Here is a 23,776-nt window from a genome sequence, read left to right as displayed (position 1 = left end):
CCAACTGCATTTGTTGAAAAAATAAATCCACATTAAGTGGACTCCTGCAGTTCAAACCATGTTGTTCAAGAGTCAACTGTAATATTTACCTTATGGGTAAGTTGAGGAGTTTGAAAAATGTGATGTGGATAAAGCATTTTACATCTTAATAAGTAATTTGTAAGTAACAATGATTGTTTTGTTATATTCTCTTTAGCATGCCTTGGTAAGATAAAAGTTTTATTTTTATAGTATTTAGTGAAAAATTGTTTAGATCAATCAGAGGTCAACCTGAGAAATCCAACTAAGATATGAAAGTATAATTTAGTACTTCTAATTTTTGACCTCACCATTTGACTATGCTAAAGGAATCATAACATACATTATTTTAATTCTACAAATTTTGGCTAAATAAGGAGAAAATACAAAGACAGTAGAAGAAAAGATGAATGTGTGTTTACTAGAATATGCCTGATAGATAAATATGTTATATGCTTCATGATTTACATATAATTTATTTTAATTTAGTTTAGCACAGTGCTTACCATAAGGTATACATTCATTAATAAATATTTGTTGAATTAAAGAGTATCTATCTTTCTACTGATTTGTAAGTGTTCTTCATATATTAAATATACAAACCATTTGTCTGTTTTATGTGTTGTGACTATTTCTCCAATTTGTCATTTATCTTATATTGTGTTTTTTTAATACTTTCATTTGCTCAAATTTATCACATTTTCCTCTATGTAAAAACACACACAATTCTATGCTTAAAAGACCTTCTCCACTTCCCTGCTTTTAAATGCCTGCTCATCTGCAGGGAAAAATGTTTTAAGGTAATGTCTCTCCCATTTATCTCAGAGACTGCTCATGTCTTTAGCCCTCACCATTCAAAATTAAAGGTTATTATTGAGTTTAGAGTTAACTCCTATGAATTTTTTCTGGAGGAGGGAGAACTAGTCAACATTTTCTAATTTCCAGTACTGGTTCAGAGTTTTCCTCTGTTTTATTCATTCAGTGATTTCAATGGATAACTAATATAGTACAGGAAGTAAAGAAATTGGGGGGGGGGGCATAAAAAGAAAGGAGAAAGAAGAGCTAAATGGTGGAGTCAAATCACTAACTTAGAAGTTTCCCTGAGTCCCAGACTTCTATGTCCAATGGTAATGAGTTTCACTGAATATTGTTTGGCAGGTATCTTTTAAGTGCTTTATATGTATTGTCACATCAGTTGTGGATACACAATTTATCTGTATATCACATTAGGTTGAAACAGTTATTGTTCCCCATCCTATCTAACAAAAGAGAAACATGGTAATTAGCATACGACCGCTACCCTTCCCATTGGCTAATCAGGGCGATATGCAAATTAACTGTCAGCCAAGATGGCGGCCGGCAGCCAGGCAGCTTAAACTGAACATGAGGCTTGCTTGCTTCAGTGATGGAGGACTCCAACATTCCCCGCCTGCTGCTGCCGGCCTCTGAGCCTGCAGTTTGAACATTGTTACAAATATAGAAGCTAAACAAAACCTCAGAAACCTGCTATCAGCGAGCCGGGATCTCAGAGCTGGAGTTGATACAGAGTTTCGATTATAGAACCTAAACAAACCAGATACCTACTTTCAGCAGCTGAGGCCTCAGAGCTGGAGCCAAGCCTCAGAGCCAAAGCTGGCCCAGAATAAAAAAGAAAAAAAGAAAAAAGGAGCGTTTGGGAGCTTCAGTCCCAGCCTGAAAACAGCCCTCAGCCCCTCACCAAGACTGGCCAGGCACCCCAGTGGGGACCCCCACCCTGAAGGGTGTGTGACCAGCTGCAAACAGCCATCAACCCCTCATCCAGGCTGGCCAGGCACGCCAGTGGGGACCCCCACCCTGATCCAGGACACCCTTCAGGGCAAACCAGCCAGCCCCCACCCATGCACCAGGCCTCTATCCTATATAGTAAAAGGGTAATATGCCTCCCAGCACCGGGATCAGCGGAGCCGTGAGGCCTCCCGGCACTGGGATCAGCATGATAGGGGGCAGCGCCCAAACCCCCTGATCGCCCTGTGGCTCTGTGTGTGACAGGGGGTGGGGCCACAACCTCCCTATCGGCCCTGCTCTGTTCCTGACAGGGGAAAGCACCCCAACCCCCTGATCGGCCCTGCCCTGTGCCTGATAGGGGGGAGCTCCCCAACCCCCTGATCGCCCTGCGGCTCTGTGTGTGACAGGGTGCGGAGCCCCAACACCCCCACCCCACGGGCCCTACTCTGTGTGTAACGGGGTAGAGCCATAACCTCCCCATCAGCCCTGCCCTGAGTGTGAGAGTGACGGCGCCCCAACCCCCTGATTGGCCCTGCTCTGTGGGTGATAGAGGGCAGCACCCCAACCCCCCACCCCACGGGCCCTGCTCTGTGTGTGATGGGGTAGAGCCATAACCTCCCCATCAGCCCTGCCCTGAGTGTGACAGTGGTGGCGCCGCAACCCCCTGATCGGCCCTGCTCTGTGGGTGATAGAGGGCGGCGCCCCAACCCCCTGATCCGCCCTGCTCTGTGCGTGACAGGGGGCAGTGCCCCAACCCCCTGATTGGCACTGCTCTGTGCATGACAGGGGGTGGCGCCGCAACCTCCCAATCTGCCCTGCTCTGTGCATGACAGGGGGCGGCGCCCCAACTCCCCAATCGTCCCTGCTCTGAGCCCGACCAGGGGCTGCACCTAGGGATTAGGCCTGCCCTCTGCCACCTGGGAGTAGGTCTAAGCCAGCAGGTCGTTATCTCCCGAGGGGTCCCAGACTACGAGAGGGCACAGGCCGGACTGAGGGACCCTCCCCTCCCCCCCCGAGTGTACAAATTTTTGTGCACCGGGCCTCTAGTTTTTTATAACCAAGGATATTACTGTAAAAGGGTTCTATAACGCACCCCAGTTTGCATAGTCATTAGCAGAGCTGGAATTCTAACTAGGGAGACTTATTCTAGTATGTACAAACTTAACCCTGCATTGTAATTATCTCAAACTTGTAAAAAACAAAACATTTATTTCTACCTCAGAAACTACTACTTTTTAGTCTTCTCTAACTCAATCATGTCATTCCCCAGCTATCTATTGCACTTGGAAAAAATCTGTACACCTAATACCATGGCCAGTGAGACCCTACAAGTGCAGATGTCTTAAATTTCATCTTGAACATTATCCCCTCCCCCCCCCCCTTTAATCTGCTACTCAACAATGGCTTTCAAATGCACTAAGCTTATCTCCATTTTAGGATTTTTATACTACTCCCTATCTTGAATGCCCATCACTGAAATTGTGGCTTGGATTTCTTCCTTTTGGTATTTAATATTCATCTCAAAGACCACCTCTTCAGTGAAGCTTTCCCTGACTACTCAAATTAAAGTAGCCTACTTTTATCACTTGCCTGTTTTATCTCATAGCCATTGGCACATCACATACACACAGTAAAAGTATAAGCTCCATGAAAGCAGGGATTTAACTGTTGTACTCACTGCAGTGTTTCCCCTACTCAGAGCAATGTTTCACACACCATATAGTCTCCATAAATATTTATTGAGGGTCTAAATCAGGGGTGGGCAAACTTTTTGACTCGAGGGCCACAATGGGTTCTTAAACTGGACCGGAGGGCCGGAACAAAAGCATGGATGGAGTGTTTGTGTGAACTAATATAAATTCAAAGTAAACATCATTACATAAAAGGGCACGGTCTTTTTTTTTTAGTTTTATTCATTTCAAATGGGCCGGATCCGGCCCGCGGGCCGTGGTTTGCCCATGGCTGGTCTAAAAAGTTTATTGAAAAGGAGAATGATGAAATCAAAACTGTGTGTGGGAAAACTTATCTGGTAGCCGTGTAGAGGAAGGACTACAATGAGAAAAGGCTTACTCAAGGAGACTAGTAAGAGGGCTATGTAAAGTGGAGGGTGATAATAGAAATAAGAAGAAATGTGATAAGTGTTATTGAGTTAATATCAGCAATAGCTAAAATTGATTGAGTGGAAGGGGCTCAGTGTCATTTAGAAAGAAAGTGCCATAAATATAAATAAGGAATGCCAAGAGATGACAGATGACCCTGATAAAATTATGAATGGTATTCACAAAAGCAGTTTTGAATTTCTAATTTGAGATGGCATTGGTAGGCAGGATACATGAGATTTGAATTTATTAAAGATAAAGTTATCCGATTGTGTAAGAATTACCAAAGATGAAATATAGAATGAGAAAGGACTAAACTCCTAAATCACTAACTTTTTGGAGACAGTGACAATGAAGAGGCAAAGAAAAGGAAATCCGAAATATATATGGCTTTATGAAACCAAAATAAAGAGGGATTTCAAGAAGATGATCTGACTACAGAGATGAGGGAGATTATTGACATTTGATTTGGTAAACCAAAGTTACCTCTTGAAGCCGAGGAGATAGATTCAGAACAGTGATGAGGTCCTAATGTTTCAAGTGGGAGAAACAGGAATGGTTATTTCTCTTGGTTATAGAGGGTAAGAGAAGGGAGTAGTATGAGAAAAAGCAAAGTGCAATGAGTAAGGAGTGTGGTGAACTCAGTTGGGATTTATGCAAGATTTGGGTCTACATAGCTAAGGATTACTAAAGAAATGAGATCAGAGTTGTCAGTAGTGAATATCAATAACTTTTCCCAGAAAACAAAGGAAAGGATAGAGATAAAATTAATTACCTTGGCTTCAGTAAAATAATAATAATAATAAAAATTTGTTGTTGTGTTATTTGGTTTTTGTTTAATAGAGAAAACAAATGTCTCTAGACTGAGCAGTAGGAGCCGATGGAATAGTAAAAGAAGAAGAAAACTTTATTTAATTTTCTTGGTAGAGCAGATGTGCAGAGAGTAAGATTTGGAAACTACTGGCAAACCTCATTTCATTGCACTTTGCTTTATATTGCTTTGCAGATTCTGGTTTTTTACAAATTGAAGGTTTGTGACAATTCTTCATCTAACACGTCTGTGGGCACCATTTTCCCAATAGGGTTTGCTCACTTCATGTCTCCGTGTCACATTTTGGTAATTATAAAATATTTCAAACTTTTTCATTTTTATTACATTTGTTATGGTGATCTGTAATCGGTCATTGCTTTGGGGAATGAACTGTGCCTATCTGTGTAACACAGTGAACTTAATCGCTAAAGGTTGTGTGTGTTCTGACTGCTCTACCAACTGGCTGCTCACTACTTCCTCCCTCTCCTTAGGTCTCCCTATTCCCTGAGACAAAAACAATATTGAAATTAGGCCAAGTCATAACTCTCAAATGGCTTCTAAGTGAAGCAAGCGTTGCAAGTTTTTCACTTTTAATAAAAAACTGGAAATGATTAAATTTAGTGAAGGATGCATGTTGAAAGTTAAGATAGGGCAAAAGTTAGGCCTCTTGTGCCAACAGTTAGCCAAGTTGTGATTGGAAAGGAAAAGTTCTTGAAGGAAATTAAAAGTGCTACTCCAGTGAACACACAAATGGTAAGAAAGCAAAAGAGCCTCATTGTGGATATGGTGAAAGTTTTAGTGGAATTATCAGGCCCGGGCAAACAGTGTCAGTCAGCTTGACGGAGACTCAGATATGGCACTCACCTGCAGGCTCTTCAGGGGGAAGGCTCAACAAAGGAACAATGGTCTCTGCCAGCACTTCTGTCTGAGAGAAAGCTGCCCCTCTTTCTATTGCCCCAGTGCCAGACAACTCAGCTCCTCCCCACGTGCTCCTGGTGCCTCTAGCATTGGAACTCAGAGTGACTGAGTCTGATTAAGTCCGTGTGGGCCTTTTAAGAGGAATGCCTAGGAGTCCAACTGCCTTCCTACTCAGCCACAATTCCCTCTGTTTTTTACAGATAGAAGTGATATGTTATTCTCTTCCTGCCACTGGAACCATCAGCTGGGTGGGTTGGTATGGGGCTGGAACCCCTCGCTCCTCAGGGAGGACCTCTGCAGCCGAGATGTCCCTCCAGATTTTTTATCCACCACATGTGGTGTGGGACCAGCCCAATCAGCATCTCCATCCTCCTACCAGTCTTAATGTGGCTTCTTCTTTATATATTCAGTTGTAGGACTTCTGTTCAGCTAGATTTCAGGCTGTTCTGAATGAAGGTTTTTCGGTAGGTTAGGTGTAATTTTGATGTAGTTGTGGAAGGATTTCAGTACTACATTTACCTATGTCACCATCTTGACTGGAACCCCCTAAACTTCGTTTTTTAATGGAAGAATTTTCTTAACCAGCAGTATTTGAAATGATATGTATATGCATAAATGCAGTGGCCAATCCTGTGCCTACTTGACATTCTTGCCACTGAGTATGTTTGAGATGTTAATGGGCCAAGTATTATAGAACTTGTGGTTTGAATTCTTACTTTGAGGGAGAGGGTTAAACATGAAGAACTTTCTTTGCATACCCTTCCATATCTGGTGTTTTGAGACTATGTGATCCACATCACTCTTTTGAGTGTTCTGATTCATAAAATTAGGGTTATTAAAATAATTTTTCATAAAGTTTTTTTTAGAAATATTTCATTTTTTTAGCTTAATATGTTTTTATAAACTATTTTTGAAGTTCTATCATGTACCAGATATAAAAGGTTAATTACATAATGGATTAAATTAGTGATAATTGCTATTAATATTATTAAAAAGTTCCATGTCCCTTCAGAGATAGAAACACAATGCAAATAATAGTATAAATAACATAAATATTACTTTGTCATTTGAATAATTTATTCTCACTTACAAGCTCCAGTGATACTCCCAACATTTTCACTATTATAACGAGTCAAGTTAAGAAAGACACTATTGATTAATTATATATAGAGCCCAAGACACATACGCAGTAGAGAAGAAGCAATTACTAAACTACCATGAAATAGCCCATGGCAGTCAGTTCAATACTGCAGTCACTAGAGAAAGGACATTTATTGGAGTGACCTACATGTAAGTTGGGATTCAATTTGCAAGAGCCTCACCATAGGTAAATCTCCTTTCTGTCTTTCATGGTCAGGTGGTATAGGATTGTAACTGAATGGACTGTCATTTGTTCCTACCTTTCAGCCATCTGAGAGCTGCTCCTTGATATAACAGAAATCACTTAGGTTTTCTTTGGGTACCTAAACTGTCAGCATTCAGACCTGCTATTAGTATAAAGGTAACACTAAGGATGTGTTTCTTTACAGGATAGTGCAGAATTGATCACTTCCCTGCTTCACAGTGGAGCTGACATACAGCAGGTTGGGTATGGCGGTCTCACTGCCCTGCATATTGCTACAATAGCTGGTCACCTGGAGGTAAGTCACACCTTAGTTACCTGTATAAGTAAACCTGCCTCTTTGTATTCTTGTTCACATACCGGCTTCTTTTCAAATATTGGCTTCCTGGAAGTTGTTTACTTTTTAGCAACTAAACCCACTCATTTATTTTTTTGGATCAGATTAAGCTATAAATGTTCTTTTGATAGTCAATTCAATCTACTTTATGACAGTGTAATAAAACATCAGTTAATATAAAAATGGCTTGATACACAGAGACTTTATAGCAGTAAGAGCCTAGGTTTAGGAGTCAGACAGTTCAGTTTCCATCACTTACTATTTACCTTACACAAGGTACTGTACATCAAGACATCTATCTATGTTTTCTTCATTTATAAAATAGAAATAGTAAACAACCTATTGTAATGATTAAATTAGATAATCCATGTAAAGCACTTTGCCGATTGTTTCATACAGAGTAAGGACTCAATGAAAGATTATTCATTGTGCACTAGATACTGATCTAGTTGTTGAAGTGACATAGCAAGAAAGACAGGCAAATACTCATTATCTTAGAGTTTAGTTGTTGGGAATGAGACAGACAATAAAGAAAGTAAAATATTGCCGAAACCGGTTTGGCTCAGTGGATAGAGTGTCGGCCTACGGACTGAAGGGTCCCAGGTTCGACTCCGGTCAAGGGCATGTACCTGGGTTGTGGGCACATCCCCAGTAGGAGATGTGCAGGAGGCAGCTGATCAATGTTTCTCTCGCATGGATGTTTCTGACTCTCTATCTCTCTCCCTTCCTCTCTGTAAAAAATCAATAAAATATATTTTTTAAAAAAGAAAGTAAAATATTATACAATCTTAGTAGTCAGTACTAGGAAATAATAAAATGATGTAAAATGAATTTTAAGTGATGAAGAAGTAGGCACCATTTTATAAGCTATAATAGAGGCCCAGTGCATGAAATTTATGCACCAGTGGGGTCCTTAGGCCTGGCCGGCAATCAGGGCCGATTGGGCCTTCCAGCTGCTGGCTGGGGCCTTCCTTTGTTTCGCACTGCCCCCTGGTTGTCAATGCACATCATAGTGAGCGATAGAACTCCCAGTCTCCTGGTCAAACTCCTGAGGGGACACTTTGCATATTAGCCTTTTATATGTATAGATAGTGATGCTATGTATCATATATATAATTGCACATACAGAAACCCTGAGGTAGAAAAGAGCTGGATGTGTTTGAGGGACATGAGTGAGCCAAAGTTATTACTGTAGTATGAGCTGGAGATGGAGTGATGGAGATGAGGTCAGATGTCACACTGTAAGGCTCTTACTTTCAATAAGTATTAGCATATTAATAGCAAAGTAGTTTTCTTCATGTTGACATTTTCACTCCTTACTATGTCATCTTATTTCCCACAAAATAAACCTTTTTAGTGACATTCATTGTAAGTATTAGGGAATTTGTGTTAATTAAGAGAGGGGAAATCCATATAGAGTCACTTAAATATAATCTTTTTATAAAAAATAAACCAATTGAGGCCAGTGATAAAGTAAATGAAAGGTAAGTATCAAGAAGCTTGAGTGTGTCAAAAACCGGTTTGGCTCAGTGGATAGAGCGTCGGCCTGCGGACTGAAGGGTCCCAGGTTCGATTCCGGTCAAGGGCATGTACCTGGGTTGCGGGCACATCCCCAGTGGGAGATGTGCAGGAGGCGGCTGATCGATGTTTCTCTCTCATCGATGTTTCTAGCTCTCTATCTCTCTCCCTTCCTCTCTGTAAAAAAAAATCAATAAAATATATTAAAAAAAAAAAAAAAAGAAGCCTGAGTGGAAGAATTTTTGATGTAGACCTTGAGTGCTAGTGAAACACCTTCAAGCTCTGAATGCCAGGAAAATGACAGAATATTTTTTGTAAAGCAAAATCCTTTTTGCCTGGTGCTAAATTAATTACATATGCAAGTGCTAGATCTAAAACAGGGTCAATAGCAAGGTGGTTAAGAGCTTTGTCTTTTCATCTCCTACTCAAATAGCTCTTTTCTTGCTTTGTAATCATAGTTTGGAAGGAACTATCATATTGATTCTACAAGCCTTAGGGAAAATTCTACTAATATAATTCCAAATTGTTCTCTACTTTTTTTTTGCAATTCTCCATGGGTTCTCTATCTTCCTTTATGAGCTGTTGTAACATTTAATGACTTTTAATGTCACTCATCAATGGTGCATAAAACAGGTGTACATTTATTAGGCTTTATTCTCTTCTTATCTAATAGACTAAATAAGTTATAGATCAGATAATAAAAGATAACGGTATCCCAAAATCCTCATATTAAAAAATGCAGAATTTTTTCTTTGACTTATTTCAAAACTATTAATTGTAATAAATACTCAATTTCAATGTGTTTTAGTTGCCCTCATAGTCATTCATTCATTTAATAGATATTTTTGAGCCTCTACTTTTTTCATAGCATAGTCCTAGAATATGGGAACGATACAAGAACATATGACATCGTATTTCCCCCTAAGCACTTTATAATGTAGTTGGACACACAAAATGAATACCCAGGAAAAATTACATAAGCAATTTAAAAGTAAAATAACAATCTATATATATAAAAACCCAGCAACCAGAACGCCGTAACGACCAGAGCAACTGGTCGCCATGACACCCACTGTGGCCAGCAAACCGGCTTGATTGGGGGGTGGGGCTGGCCAGCCAACCTCCCTCAGCTCTTCCCCCCAGCTGGCCCTTCCCCTGATTGGCCTCTCCCACCCTGATAAAGGGTGGGGTGGCCAGCCAACCCCCGTGACCCTTTCCCCCTGGCCAGTCCCACCCCCAATTGGCCTTCCCCACCCTCATTTCCCGTAGCCCCTCCCTTGACAGGCCCATACCCTGATTGGCCCTCTCTACCCCAATCAGGGGCAGGGCTGGCTGGCCAGCTGCCTGCAGCCTCTCCTCCCAGGCCCAATGGGCCCCTACTACCCTGATTAGCTCAGCGGCCCCTCCCACCAGCCAGCTCTGTCCCCCATCAGCCCTCCCAATCTGATCATGGCCCCCCTCCTCCACGCTGCTGGTCCCTGATCAGCCACTCCTACCCCACTCAGGGGCTGGGCCAGCTGGCCTACCGCCCACAGCCCCTCTGCACGGACGGCCCACCCCCAATCAGACCCCCAAACCCAGATCAGCCCACGGCCCCTCCCCCCAGGCAGCTCCATCCCAGATCGGCCCCCCCCACACCAATCAGGGGCGGCCCGCCAGCCAATTGCCCACGACCCCTCCTCCCAGCCCGCCCGGCCATGATCAGGCCCTGATAGGGCGGTTCAGCTGGCCAACCTCCCGCCGTCTCCTCTTCCCAACAGGCCAAGCCCTGATCCACCCTGATTGGAGCCAGCCAGACCCCACCCATGCATGAATTCATGCACTGGGCCTCTAGTATAGTCATAATGAAGGAGGAGGAAAGAGTCAAAGACCAGAGTCAATTTAATAATTAGGAATAATTAGGAATATGAGTGCCAAAGAATACAAAATTAGAACCTATCAATGTGAACTAAAAGATTTAAGAAAGGACTTATGAGAGGGATTTAAAAATGGGCTGAGCTTTGAAGAGTGGTGAGAGCTGAACAGAGGAAAGAGGAATTATGTCCAAAATGTGAAGGAAGAATGATCTGAGCATATTTAGGTGAAAGTGAATAGAGCAATAGCATGAAACATATTATGAAGAGTCCCTGTAGGTAAATTTGGATGTTAGAAATGGACCAAACTAAGGAAACTGATAATGGAAGACTAAGGAGTATAATTTAATTCAATAACAAATTATTATGGTTTACAATGTATACTACACAAGACTAGATGGTGTGGTAGGTTAATAGAACACAGAAGCTCCCACTTTTTAAATACACTTATAATCAATAGGATTTTTCTACTAGGAAATGGGCAGCCATTGAAACATTTTGAGCAAGAGAATGATTAGAGATTTAATAAATACTATGTTGAAGAGGATTTCATTGACCACAGTATTTAGTATAGATTCCAGAATGACAATATGATGTTTAAGCAGACAGAGAAAAGGGATTGGGTAAAGGGTTCAATTTAGAGCAATAATCAATTAGTTCCAGACATGTAAATTTACTAATTAAATGTTCATTAATAATTTATAAATATACAACTGGTATTCAGTGGAGAAGCTGAGACTTGATTTAACTTTTTAGAAATCATATGTGCAGAGGTTATATCTGGAACCATAACAATAGCTGAAAGGTGCAAATTGGGTCTAATAAATGGCCAAAGATCGAGACTAAGAGAATATCCACAGAGACCTGAAGAATTAGTGAATAGCCATTGAAGAAACAGAGCAGGATGGGTCAGAGTGGTATAAGGAAAACAAGGATATTGTAGTATCACAATAATGCAGTGTATAGAGAATTTCAACAGATAAAGGATCCTGGGTATCAAATGGTACAGAGAGGTTGAGTATAGTATACATATAGTATTTATTTATTGTATCAAAATTTATGCTTTTTCCACTCCTATTTTTTTTACTCTGTTTGGGGGGGATGGTGACAGTGGAACAGTGTGAGTTTCCTTTCATTAGTAGTCACTTTCTTTTATTGCCTACCTTTCTCTGTAAAGCAATAACTGATGCCAAGTCTGATAGGCCTCTTTGTCTGCACATATCAAATTCAGACCCTCCATTAGTGTCTCAAGTGTGTTTGTCCTCTCATATCTGTGAATTCTATTAAACAATTTTACAATAAAATTTACATTGACTAGGCAGCTGTCTCCTTCAATAATAGAAGAGAATGTGCTGCGGTTTCCTAGAAATGCTGACTGCAATTGCAATTGGAGACTCAGATTTAGATTTACTGTGCTTTGAAAAGCAAGCAAATATTGGTTGTCCTGGCTCTCAATACTTCTCCCTGACTGATTTATCCATCTATCAATACATATGCATATGCTGCTTTATGCAAGGCCCAACATCCTGTTGGCAATCGATAAACATGTGTTAAACCCTCTTCTCCCCTTTGAGTTCAGGGGGCATGTGCATCATGTGCTCTCTCAACCATGAAGATTAAAAATATTAGCTGGCCCTAGCTGGTTTGGCTCAGTGGATATAGTGTCGGCCTGTGGATTGAAGGGCCCCAGGTTCAATTCCAGCCAAGAGCACATGCCTGGGTTGTAGGCTCCATTCCCAGCATGGGGTGTGCAGGAGGCAGCTGAACAATGATTCTCTCTCCTCATTGATGTTTCTATCTCTCTATCCCTCTCTTTTCCTCTCTGAAATCAATAAAAATATATTTAAAAAACTATAAAAATAAGAATATTAGCTGACATTTGGTAGTGCTTTATTATTCACATGCAATTGTCATTTGGTTATCCTGTGGGACAGCTACCATTAGCCTCAGTTTCTCAGTAAAGAAACTGAGGATTAGAGAAGTTAAATGACTTCCACAGGGCCATTTAGACAATAGATACGTGAGATGGATAGGACTCAACCCTGGTTATCTGACTTCAAATGTGAAATCTTATAAATAAAAGAACAGTTCCTCCCTTGTGACCCTTGTGCGTATTGCTAAAACAGAGCTTACATCCATAGGACACAAATAATATTCAGAAAACAAAACATAAACTCTCTATATTACTATTTAAAGGCTAGACATTGCTACATATACAACAACAACATTAATTGGTTCAAGAATAACTTAATATGGCACTTAGTATATGGGCACCAAAACCCATGTAGATATAATGCATGTAGGTGAGCATATCACACACACCTATACACACATACACATATACCTTAAGTGTGAACACTTTATACACAGTCAAATAACTCTTTAAAAGTTGTTATACTTGAGTGTGTCATGGTGTAGTTTTTGCAGTTATCAGAAGACCAAGTAGCAAATAGAAAAAGCATGTCAGAAATAATGCAATATATCATGCATAGGTGTCATGGAGTATTTTATTTTCCACAAAAAGGCATAGTTTTATATACACTTTGTGGAGGTCAGAGTATTATTTTAATAGTTGAATTCATTCTATCCTACCTTATCTCACTTTCAGATTATAAACACTTATCCAAGCACTGCTTTAGAAATGCTTCCCAGTTGTTATATAATTTATTTCTGATTTCAAGGAAATGCAATTGATGTTGCTCCAGTTCATTCTTAACTAAATAATGTAAATGTTTTAGGAGAGAATTTTGTTTACCAAGAAGCTTCTGACTCTTATAATGGCTTTAGTTTTTCCCCCAAAGGCACAAACAAGCAGATGCTTGGAATTATAAAATGTGGTCTCTCTCTCTCTCTCTCTCTCTCTCTCTCTCTCTCTCTCTCTCAAAGAGATAACTTACTCATGAGTTTTACAATTAAAATGTATCAGATCTACCTCCAATCCTATGAATAAGTGATAGTCCCTTGTGAACTTCATTTGGAATCAGAACTAATAGTAAAACACACACACACACACACACACACACACACACCAGTTGTATTTAATAGCTTTGAAATGATAATAGAGTACCAAACATATCAATTGACTTAACCCTCACTTGGGTTTTTATCTGCATATTCCTTATGAGAAAACAGAGGTACAGAGCAGTTAAGTAACTTGTGCAAGGTGACTGCTAATAATTTGTAGAGCAGGTGTTCACACGCTGTCAAGTGTCAGAGCCAACTCTCACAGTGATGTACTGCCCTTCTAACCTAGGTATTTTATATTTTTATTGCTAATGTAAATGACATTGTATTTTTTAATTTTTATAGTTTATTTATAAAAAGTGTATTGGTTATTAATTTTTAATTTTATAACCATTGAACTTACTGATTTATTGTTTCTATAGATTTTTAGGTGAGTTTTTTGGATAGTTCTGGTTTATAATTAAATTTCTTAAGTGCAGTAATAATTTTTACTTATTTCCAATAATTAAACATATTACATTTCTCTTTCCTAATTGCTTTGGCTGATACTTCCAGCACAATTGTCATTCTTTAGTTGAATCATCTTGGTTTCCCACAGTGACACAATCAATCATGGCACATTTTTCTCCTAGCCTGCTATTGAACTTGCTTTGCTAATATTCACAAGCGAGGTTGGTCTATGGGTTACTTTTTTGGATCATTATATTGGTTTACTAGGGCTTTCAGAACAAAACGCCACCGACTGCATGACTTACATAGTTTATTTTCTCACAATTTGGAAGCTAAAAGTCTGATATCAAGGGGTAGGCAGGTTGATTTCTTCTGAAATTCTTTCCTGGACTTGCAGATGACTGCCTTCTTGCTGTGTGTTCACCTGATTGCATCTGTGCATGTACATGCCTGGTATTCCTCTGTGTCCTAATCTCCTCTTCTTATAAGGATATCAGTCATATTTTATTAGAGACCACCCTAACTTAATGACCTCTTTAGAGGTCCTATCTCCAAATATAGTCACATTCTGAGGTACTGGGGTTCAGGGCTTCAATATATGAATTTGACATAGATGGGTAAACAAAATTCAGCCCATAACAATAATCTCTGACAGCTTTTGGAATAGGTGCTGTGCTGGATTTGTGAAATGAGTTCAGAAATCTCTCTCTCTCTCTCTCTCTCTCTCTCTCTCTCTCTCTCTCTCCCTCCCTCCCTCCCTCCCTCCCTCCCTCCCTCCCCCTCCTCTCTCTCAGATTTAGGAGTATAACTCTATCTCATTTCACAGCATGCTGCACTGTTAACAACCTTTTATCTGATAAATCTCCCTAAATTTTGCATACAGTAAAACAAATCCTATATGACCATTGTGGGCTGCCATAATTCAGGTGCAAAATGTATAGCAAGAGCAAAATATACCAACTAATAGACATCATTGTAAATTTTTGTAATATCACTTCAGTGAATGCCATTAATGATTGATAGGTATTCTAACACTAGTCATTGGCATTAATTGTAAACTTGTTCTGAATAGTCATTTGCAGTGCCATGATGTCACATTTTAATATACCTTCAATGTCAAATGGTTACACCCACAACTACTAGTAAACCTTTATTGCACACATAGTCTTAAATAACCAAGACCTGATTTAAGAACACAACATCTTCTGTGGCATTCAAAAATGGTTCTCTCAGCAGTTGAAACCAGAAACTCTGTGCCCTAATTATTGAATGGGTCCTGTGTTACAGAATTCTGTTTATTAAGGCAAGGAGGCAGGCTCCTACTGTCTAGGCTTTTGGTCTGGAGATTGAGAGAAGATCATAGATCATGCATTGTAATCAGTAATTTTATGATTTCAGAGCAATGCCTTAGCATGTTTCAATTATAAGAGTGGTGTAAGAGGACACTAGCTTGAGTGTCACTTTTATGTTTGGCACTTGAGTCTTTGCTAGAGAATCTATTAGCTACTCTTAAACATTAAACATTGCTCTCAGGGTGAGGTAAAAGAGCACAAGCAGGAAAAGCTTTGTAGGCTAATAAAAATGTAAATGAGAGGTTCATCAGCTTGTTACGCTGGAAAATGATGAAATAAACATCACCTGAAAAATTAGAATCAAAGATTATTGCTAATCTAATCAACCTGATGAGAAATTTCTTTGTAACCATTCTGTTTTATGTGAATTTTCCTCTTTATGCCAACCCTTCTATGCACTGAATTAGATTCCAACATTCTAGGTCCTCTATACATTAAAAAAGAGATGATAGATAGATAGATAGATAGATAGATAGATAGATAGATAGATAGATGATAGATTGATAGATGATAGATAGATAATAGATAATTTGATTTATCTATTTGTCATATATTATTTATATATTAATCATGTTATATAATGCATCAGCTAGGCAGAAAAATTTATGTTAGATGTTTGTGACAAAAAGAGACAGTTATATATTTTAACGCCACTCTCCCTGATGGGAATTCGAAGGCTTTGTTTTGAATCAAGGTGTCTGTTGCTTGCTCAAGTCATATCCCCAGAGTTTTAGAGCCTCCAAGCTCCCTGTGTCTCAGGAGGGCAGGAAATGATTACTCTTTTTCCCCTCAATTAGAAATACATCAAATGATCAATATTTTATACCTGACCTTCTAATATAGTAGTAAAGTACACAGTGAACACTACTTACTTTTTTTTTCAGGGATGTTTCATTCTGGGATGGTATTTAGGGAGTAGAGGCTTTTAAGTATTTTATCTTTTCTGAACTTTGTGTGAGTTATTCTCCTTGATGGCTCCCTTTGGTGGATCTCCAAAGAACCTTTAAAAACTTACTGAGGTTGGGGTGGTGGGAGTGAGAGGCTAGAGCCCCCATGACTGGCTCTCAGCAGCGTCCCTTTCTCACAGCATCTCTCTTATGAGGTGTCCTTCAAAGGCACTTAGCACCTCTGCCTCTTATCACTCATTCTTGCACAACTGAATATCAGATCAATTTAGCAATTATAAAGTATGGAACCAGTAAGGAAGGCACACAAAGCCTATTAGAGTTACTCTCAGAAGCAATTCAAGTGTAACTCCTTGAAGCATCTTTAACCTTGCTGCCCTCTTATTTTGCTCTGTGCCCTGAATCAGGCTACTAACCAACTCTCTTAGCTATGGGCTGAGCTGTCTCCTAATTACTGCAGATCTCCATACCTGGGAAGGTCCTGCCAGGAGTTGAAGAATCATTCTCATAATTCTTTCCTGAAAATATATACATTGAGCTAATCAGGAGACTTGGGGAAATTTTCAAATTAAATAAGACAAAGAACAATGGCTGCAAATCTTTTGTCTAGAACTGTCAAGGATATTCCTGTTGGTTGCCAATATGGTGCTTCAGTTTTCTTTACATTCATATTGCCCTTACGCTCCTGGACTTAATGCAGTAGTATTCTGACTTATAAGACCTATCTCCCAATCTGTTATCGTTCACTTCATTCTAAACATTCCTGAAAATTTATCAGCTTCTCTGAAGCATGGTAAAGTCACCCCTCTGACCAAGAACCTTGCTGACCCCACAATATACCCAGCAGGGGATTGAGTCTTAATGATCCAGCTCACCTATTTTTTTCAACCATGAGTTCTCATGCTCTTCATCTTTCAATCAATGATCTAGATTAAGTTAACTGTTCCCCATGTATATGGCCCTTTTCATATACATTTTTATCACACTATAGTTTCATTATAGTTTGCCTCTCCCACACATCCTTAAACTTCAGCTGAAACGACATCTTCATGAAACAGCTGGATCCCACTAGCCTGAAGTGTTTCCATGCTCTCAACAACCAGAGCCCTTTATCTATACATTTTTCATAGCATCAACTCTGCTTGTTTTATAAACATGGTTCTATGTGATTTTTTTAATATTATGCTTTCCATACAGTAGGCTTTTAATAAATTTTTGCTGAGTGAATAGGTTAATAATTATTCAAGAGTTGTTTCAGACAACAATAACCCTTGAATAGAAATTATGCACAATGAGGAAAATTATTTCTTCTCTCAATAAAAGCCAAAGAAGAGTTTATAATAATAACATTTATTAGAAAAGTAGCTTACAAAATCACAGGTAATTTTCATGAATAGCTTCATACAAATTATTCTTATAAAATCTATAAAGTAATGATCAAGTTTTGTCTTGAAATTTTTCTCTCTGCCCATTCAGTATCTGTTTTGACCTATATAAAGGAGGAATTTGGACATAATCCAATGATGAAATTTAACCATTAACTAAAGTTACAGGGCTTAAATGTATACCACATCACAAAAAAGAAGTCCAACATACAGAAAAGGGAACATCATTAGTCTTTTAGACCCATATGTCTCTATCTATGACTTGGCTGCACTGTCCTAATCTCCATTCTAATCAATAATGTTGTCTTCAATCTAACATGAGAATTTTCTCTCTGGCATAAAATCAGTTACTTGACTCAGAGACCTGTGCTATCACACGGTCTCAACATTGATAGCTTGTGATCCATTTATGAACTGTCAAGATAAATAAGGATCTTCAGATTACTTATACCTGCTTTTTTCCCCTTCCACTAGCCTCACCCTGAAAGAAATACTATATGTCTATTTCCGCTCCATCTTGATTTTATATCTTTTATCATAATAGGTTGTCAAACAGAATACACAACTTTTACACTGATTATACTTAGAAGGGTTGAAAATGTGTTGTTTCAATAAAGGATGGTCATTTGGTTTAGATGCTGACAATCTCATGAGCAAATGTGATAACATAAAATTTTGAAAATCCAGTCGACAAGCTCTGTAATTATAATATTTTATAGTAAAAGTCTTTGGACTTTTTAGTTCGATGTCTTATTGTTTCCATTAGATAGTTGCTCCTAACTTTTCTGGCCATCTCTAGGAAAGAAGAAATCGCCTGTGAATTAGGCAAACTTAATAAATTGCAGCTAAGCAAGCACTCTTTGAGCCCCTCCCACATATGATAATACACCACGTATGCAATTACAGGGGTGCGTTCTTTGCTTAAGATATTGTGCCATTCTATATTCCTTTTCTTTTTGCAAGAGATCAAGTCTGAGCCCTCAATGGAACTCCTTGAATTGTTGAGATTTTGTCTAATTTAGGTAACAAAACCTTTTATATCTCTCTGAGCTTATATAACATTTGCAATTAAACAAAACCCAGAACCAATATGTGAATAATACATTTGCATTTGAAGTCTTCTGTCAAAATTTTGATGAAATCTTTCTGCATTTCAGGCCTTAAAATTTTGCATATGATCCAGCAAATCCACGTCTAGAAATTTATTCCTTTTAAATAATAAGAGATTGAATTGCAGAGCTGACCATGTAAAAATCTAAATGTCCAGTCATAAATATTGTTTAAATCAAAATGGTGCATGGGTACAATGGGATACCATGCAGTCATTAAAACATGACATTTTTACAATACTATATGTTGACCTGGGAAAAGGCTCACAAGGACTTTGTTAAACACATATAATTTTATTTCAACTTTATTACTACATTTAAATTTTTCTGATCTTATTACTAGAGTGGATACATTTTCTTAAAAATTTAAGTTCTCACAAATGGCTACAGAGTTAATGGCTACACACCTCTCCCCACTCATTGCTACTCGAAGATGAACACTGTCACATTTTCTTTCAGGTATTTTCTGCTTCTTCTTTTTTTTTTCAAAAATTGGATCACACTTAATACTTTTGTAACATTTTTATTTAAAAATATTTTAACAGCTTTTTAAATGGGCAACAATATTTTAAAACTTTTTAAAAATGTTTTACTGGGGTGACATTGATTAATAAAATTATACAGGTTTCAAGTATACAGTTCTACAATACATCATCTGAATATTATACTGTGTATTCAACACTCCAGGCCAAGTCTCCTTCCATCACCATTTATTCCCCCTTTACCCTCTTATACCTTCCCTAACCTCCTCCCATCTGGTAATACAGTTGTCTGTGTACATGAGCCTTTTTTTTTTTTTCTTAATTCCTTCACTATTCTCACCCAGACCCTAACCCCCTCCCCTCTGACAGTTCTCAGTCTGTTCTCTGTATCCATGAGCTTGTCTCCACTTTGTTAGTTTATTATGTTCATTAGATTCCACGTATAAGCAAAATTATGTAGTACATGTCTTTCTCTGACTGGCTTATTTCACTTAGCATAATTCTCTTCAGGTCCATCCATGCTATTACAGAAGGTCAGATTTTCTTTTTTTTTTTATGGGTCAGTAGTATTCTGTCATGTAAATGTACCACAGCTTTTTTATCCCTTCATCTATTGATGGGCACTTGGGCTGCTTCCAAATCTTGGCTGTTGTAAATAGCACTGCAATGAATATGGGAGTGCATATATTTTTTCAAATTAGTGTTTTGGGTTTCTTTGAATATATTCCCAGAAGTGAACGTGCTAGGTTATAAGGCAGTTCCATTTTTAATTTTTGAGGTAACCTCATACTGTTTTTCACAGTGGCTGCACCAATCTGTATTCCCACCAGCAGTGCACCAGGGTTTGCTTTCTCCACATCATCGCCAACACTTGTTTTTTTGTTGATTTATTGATGATAGCTATTCTGCATTTATGTTTATATCTATTTGTGATTTTAATTTGCATTTCTCTGATGATTAGTGATGTTGAACATCCTTTCATATGTTTATTGACCATCTTTATCTGCTCTTTGGAGAAGTGTCTATTCAGGTCCTTTGACCATTTCTTAATTGGATTGGTTTTTGTTGTTAATTTTGCTATTTTATTTTTGTAATTTCTTAAGATGAATATATAGCTTAACTCATTGATTTTTTGCCATTTTCTAGCATCTTTTAAGGGTATACATTTCAAACCTCTATTTTGGCTATATTGTTCAAGTCCTGCTATGTCATATTTCATTATTATTCAGTTCAGAATATTTTTTTTACTTCTACTCTGAATTCCTTTTTTACCCACATGTATTTAGAAGTAAGTGTCTCACTTTAAAAACATTATTTTTAATTTACATTTTTTTATTGATTTTTAAGTTAGGTGGTCAAAAAATTCTGTCATTTTGTATTTCAGTATTTGAAATGTATTGAGTGTTGCTACATGGACCAGTATATAATCAACTTTGTGAATGTTCTCCTGTGTTCTTGAAATGAATATGTATTGTGCAGTTGTTTTTTACATGTTTTATATGTGCCAATTAAGGCAAGCATTTAATTATGTCTTCCATATTTTTAATTAATTAATTAATTTATTTATTTATTGGCTTAGTCCATCAACTAAAGTTTTAAAATATCCTACCATGATTGTGGATGTTTGCTTTGTATTTTAACTCCATAAGGTTTTGCCTAAAGTATTTTGATGCTATGCATTGTTATGTATGCAGAAATTTAACATGATTATAGATTCCTGAGAGAATTGATTATTTTCTTACAATAAATTGAAATTCTTTGTCTCCAGGATTGCTTTATTTAACCCATGAAATCTGATGTTTTCTCATATCAATATAGTAATATCAACCTTTCTTGCTTCTAATTTATTGGGCATATCTTTTTCTATCCATTTACTTTGAACCTTTATAAATATTATGTATTAGCAGTATCTCTTATAAATAGCATATAGTTGAAGTTATTTTATCTTACTCAGATACTATTTGTTAAAAAAATTTTATTGATTGATTGATTTTAGAGAGAAAAAGGAAGGGAGAAAGAAAAACATTGATTTGTTGTTCCAGTTATTTATGCATTCATTAGTTGCTTCTTGTGTGAGTTCCCTGACCAACTGAGCTACCCAGCCAGGACCAGATATTCATTATTTTACCTTAAAGATTAATCTCTTTGCATTGTGTTTTATTTGTTATACATTTATAGTTAAATCCATCAACATATTTTATACTTCCATTTTTTTCATCATGTTTTACGCCAACAATTGTCTGTATGTGTAATGGTCTATTTCTGGACTCTTTATTCTGTCCTTTTATCCTATTTGTTGCATGTCAAAACTACTCTGTCTTCATTGCTGAAGCTTTATAATGAGTTTTGGTATCAGGTATAAATGTGCTTTTCTTGTTCTTAAGATTTTCTTTGCTATTTTGGTCTTTTATTAAATTCCATTATACATTTTAAAATCAGATAGTCAATTTTTGTGATGTCTTTTGATACAACTGTGCTTTTAAATATACTTTACTCTCATATTCAAAATACACTAATTTATTCCAACATCCCTTCAAAGCCACATTCCATTACTATTTTATGCTGAGATTCCAGGATCTCGTTAAATAAATCAGGTCTAAGTGTGGATGGAGACTCTTGAGTTCAGTTTCTCACTATGGTTTATCTCAGTCTGAATGCCTATGAACTAGAGACAAGTGCCCTGCCTCCCACACACCCAGCATACATTGGCGAAATAGGCATAGACAATCATGATAAACACACCTCTTTGAAAGTAGAAAATGGAGGCATGCAGCAGATAACCTGATATGGGTGTCGCAAACACCAGAATATAGTCAGGTAGTGTAAATAGTAATGAATGGTTGTAGTGAGTAGTGAAGGCTCTTGGTCTTTTATAAAATTTGGAGGTAAGCATTTTAAAGTAATAAACCATTGTGTGTGTAGGTTGCACTTAAATGTAAATGCATATCTACAAATTATTAGAATTTTTATAATGCTATATGTTATGCTAAATTTTCTGAACATTAAACTTTGCAAATTAAATCATCTAAATTTTTAGAAGTATCATAAATCTGGATTAGATCAGGTCCTAGGCATTTAGCTAAATCATCTTCTACTCTAGCTTTCTTGCCACTTAAATCTTTAAATCAAATCATAATTTTATACTTATCAACCTGGGGCCATAAAAACTAAGGCTCTTCTCCCATGTACTATATAGAACATGCTTCCCTTTACCTATGTGGGAGACACATGAGGAAATAATACCGAGAATAATACCTAAAATCACCTAAGTAGTAGACATCTCACAGATGATAAAATTCCATAAAATATTTTAGTTGTTTTCATTTCAATGCTGAAGGTATCAGGAAGAATCCATTTTGGCTTATAAAAGAACATCAGTATTTCTTCTAACAGTGCCATAAATAAGACATCAATTGACAGATTTATTGTTGATCTGTGTTTAATATAAACTTGTTTTTAGAATATCGGAAAAGTGGTGAGAGGAAGCTTGACAGCTTTGTAGAGATATATGGTCTGAAACTCTGTAGTATATCACTCATTTTAAATTAAGACTTGATATTATTCTTTCTGAATTATATCAGAGGTAGAAAGAGACAGAGTGGGGTCCTGTTCTTCAGAGAAGGAAGAAACAAAAAGAGACCCTCTTGAATCATTGATTTTGTGAAACATGTTAAATTATTTGCCACCATAAATGTATCTTGAGGTGTACTGACAGGTGGTGACCTCATGTGTTTAGATGCTTATGGTTATTGTATTTTGCACCTTTATGACAGAACATTGATGTTTATTTCTTATTTAGATAATTATCAATGTATAAGTTTGTAATCTGTCTATCTTGGTATTTTATGTGAGCCCAATACTTTGCAATGTTGTATTAAATAAATAGACTTTAACAACCAATAAATACTTTTTTGATACTTTAGATTTTCATAGTAGCAGTATATCATTGGCTAAACTATTGGGAAGTAATAAAACATAAAGCCACCTATCTGTAAAGACATGTTTTATTGAGTGTTTTCAATATTCCAGTTATTTTCTAAATACTAAATTGATTACTTCATTATTTTTCTTCACATTCAAAAATGTTTTTCAAACTTTATAGCTAATTTTGTAACTTAGAGTTCTATATATTTGTTTCCATTTAGAATTCACTCTTTTGGCTATAGAACTATATTCTTTGCCTTATCCATTTTGTGGGCAGGATTAAATGGAATCTGTCATAATTTTCAGAAAGCAAAAATGTAAGCAACCCATTGGACATCTAGGGACATGGTAAGAAAGAGAAACATTTCTGAGAAGATGCATTAAATTCAAGTTGTGAATCACAAGACTTGTTTTTGTGTGATAAATTAAATCTTATCTTTTGCAACAGCATGTGTGGAACTAGAGATTATTATGCTAAGTGAAATAAGCCAGACAGAGAAACACAAATACCATATGATCTCACTTATTATGTGGAATCTAATGAA

General features: G+C 37.6%; 1 protein-coding gene across 1 annotated transcript in view; it reads left to right on the top strand.

Annotated features, from left to right (window-relative positions):
• Positions 1–23,776, top strand: part of TNNI3K (TNNI3 interacting kinase) — a 310,118-nt gene that overhangs the window by 47,533 nt on the left and 238,809 nt on the right. Inside the window, exon 6 of the mRNA XM_059689176.1 lies at positions 7,140–7,250. Coding sequence (XP_059545159.1) covers positions 7,140–7,250 — 111 coding nt within the window. The remainder of the gene's footprint in view (positions 1–7,139; positions 7,251–23,776) is intronic.

The sequence above is a fragment of the Myotis daubentonii genome, chromosome 3, assembly GCF_963259705.1.
Source record: "Myotis daubentonii chromosome 3, mMyoDau2.1, whole genome shotgun sequence".
NCBI lineage: Eukaryota > Metazoa > Chordata > Mammalia > Chiroptera > Vespertilionidae > Myotis > Myotis daubentonii.
This window is presented reverse-complemented; position numbering and strand designations above follow the sequence as displayed.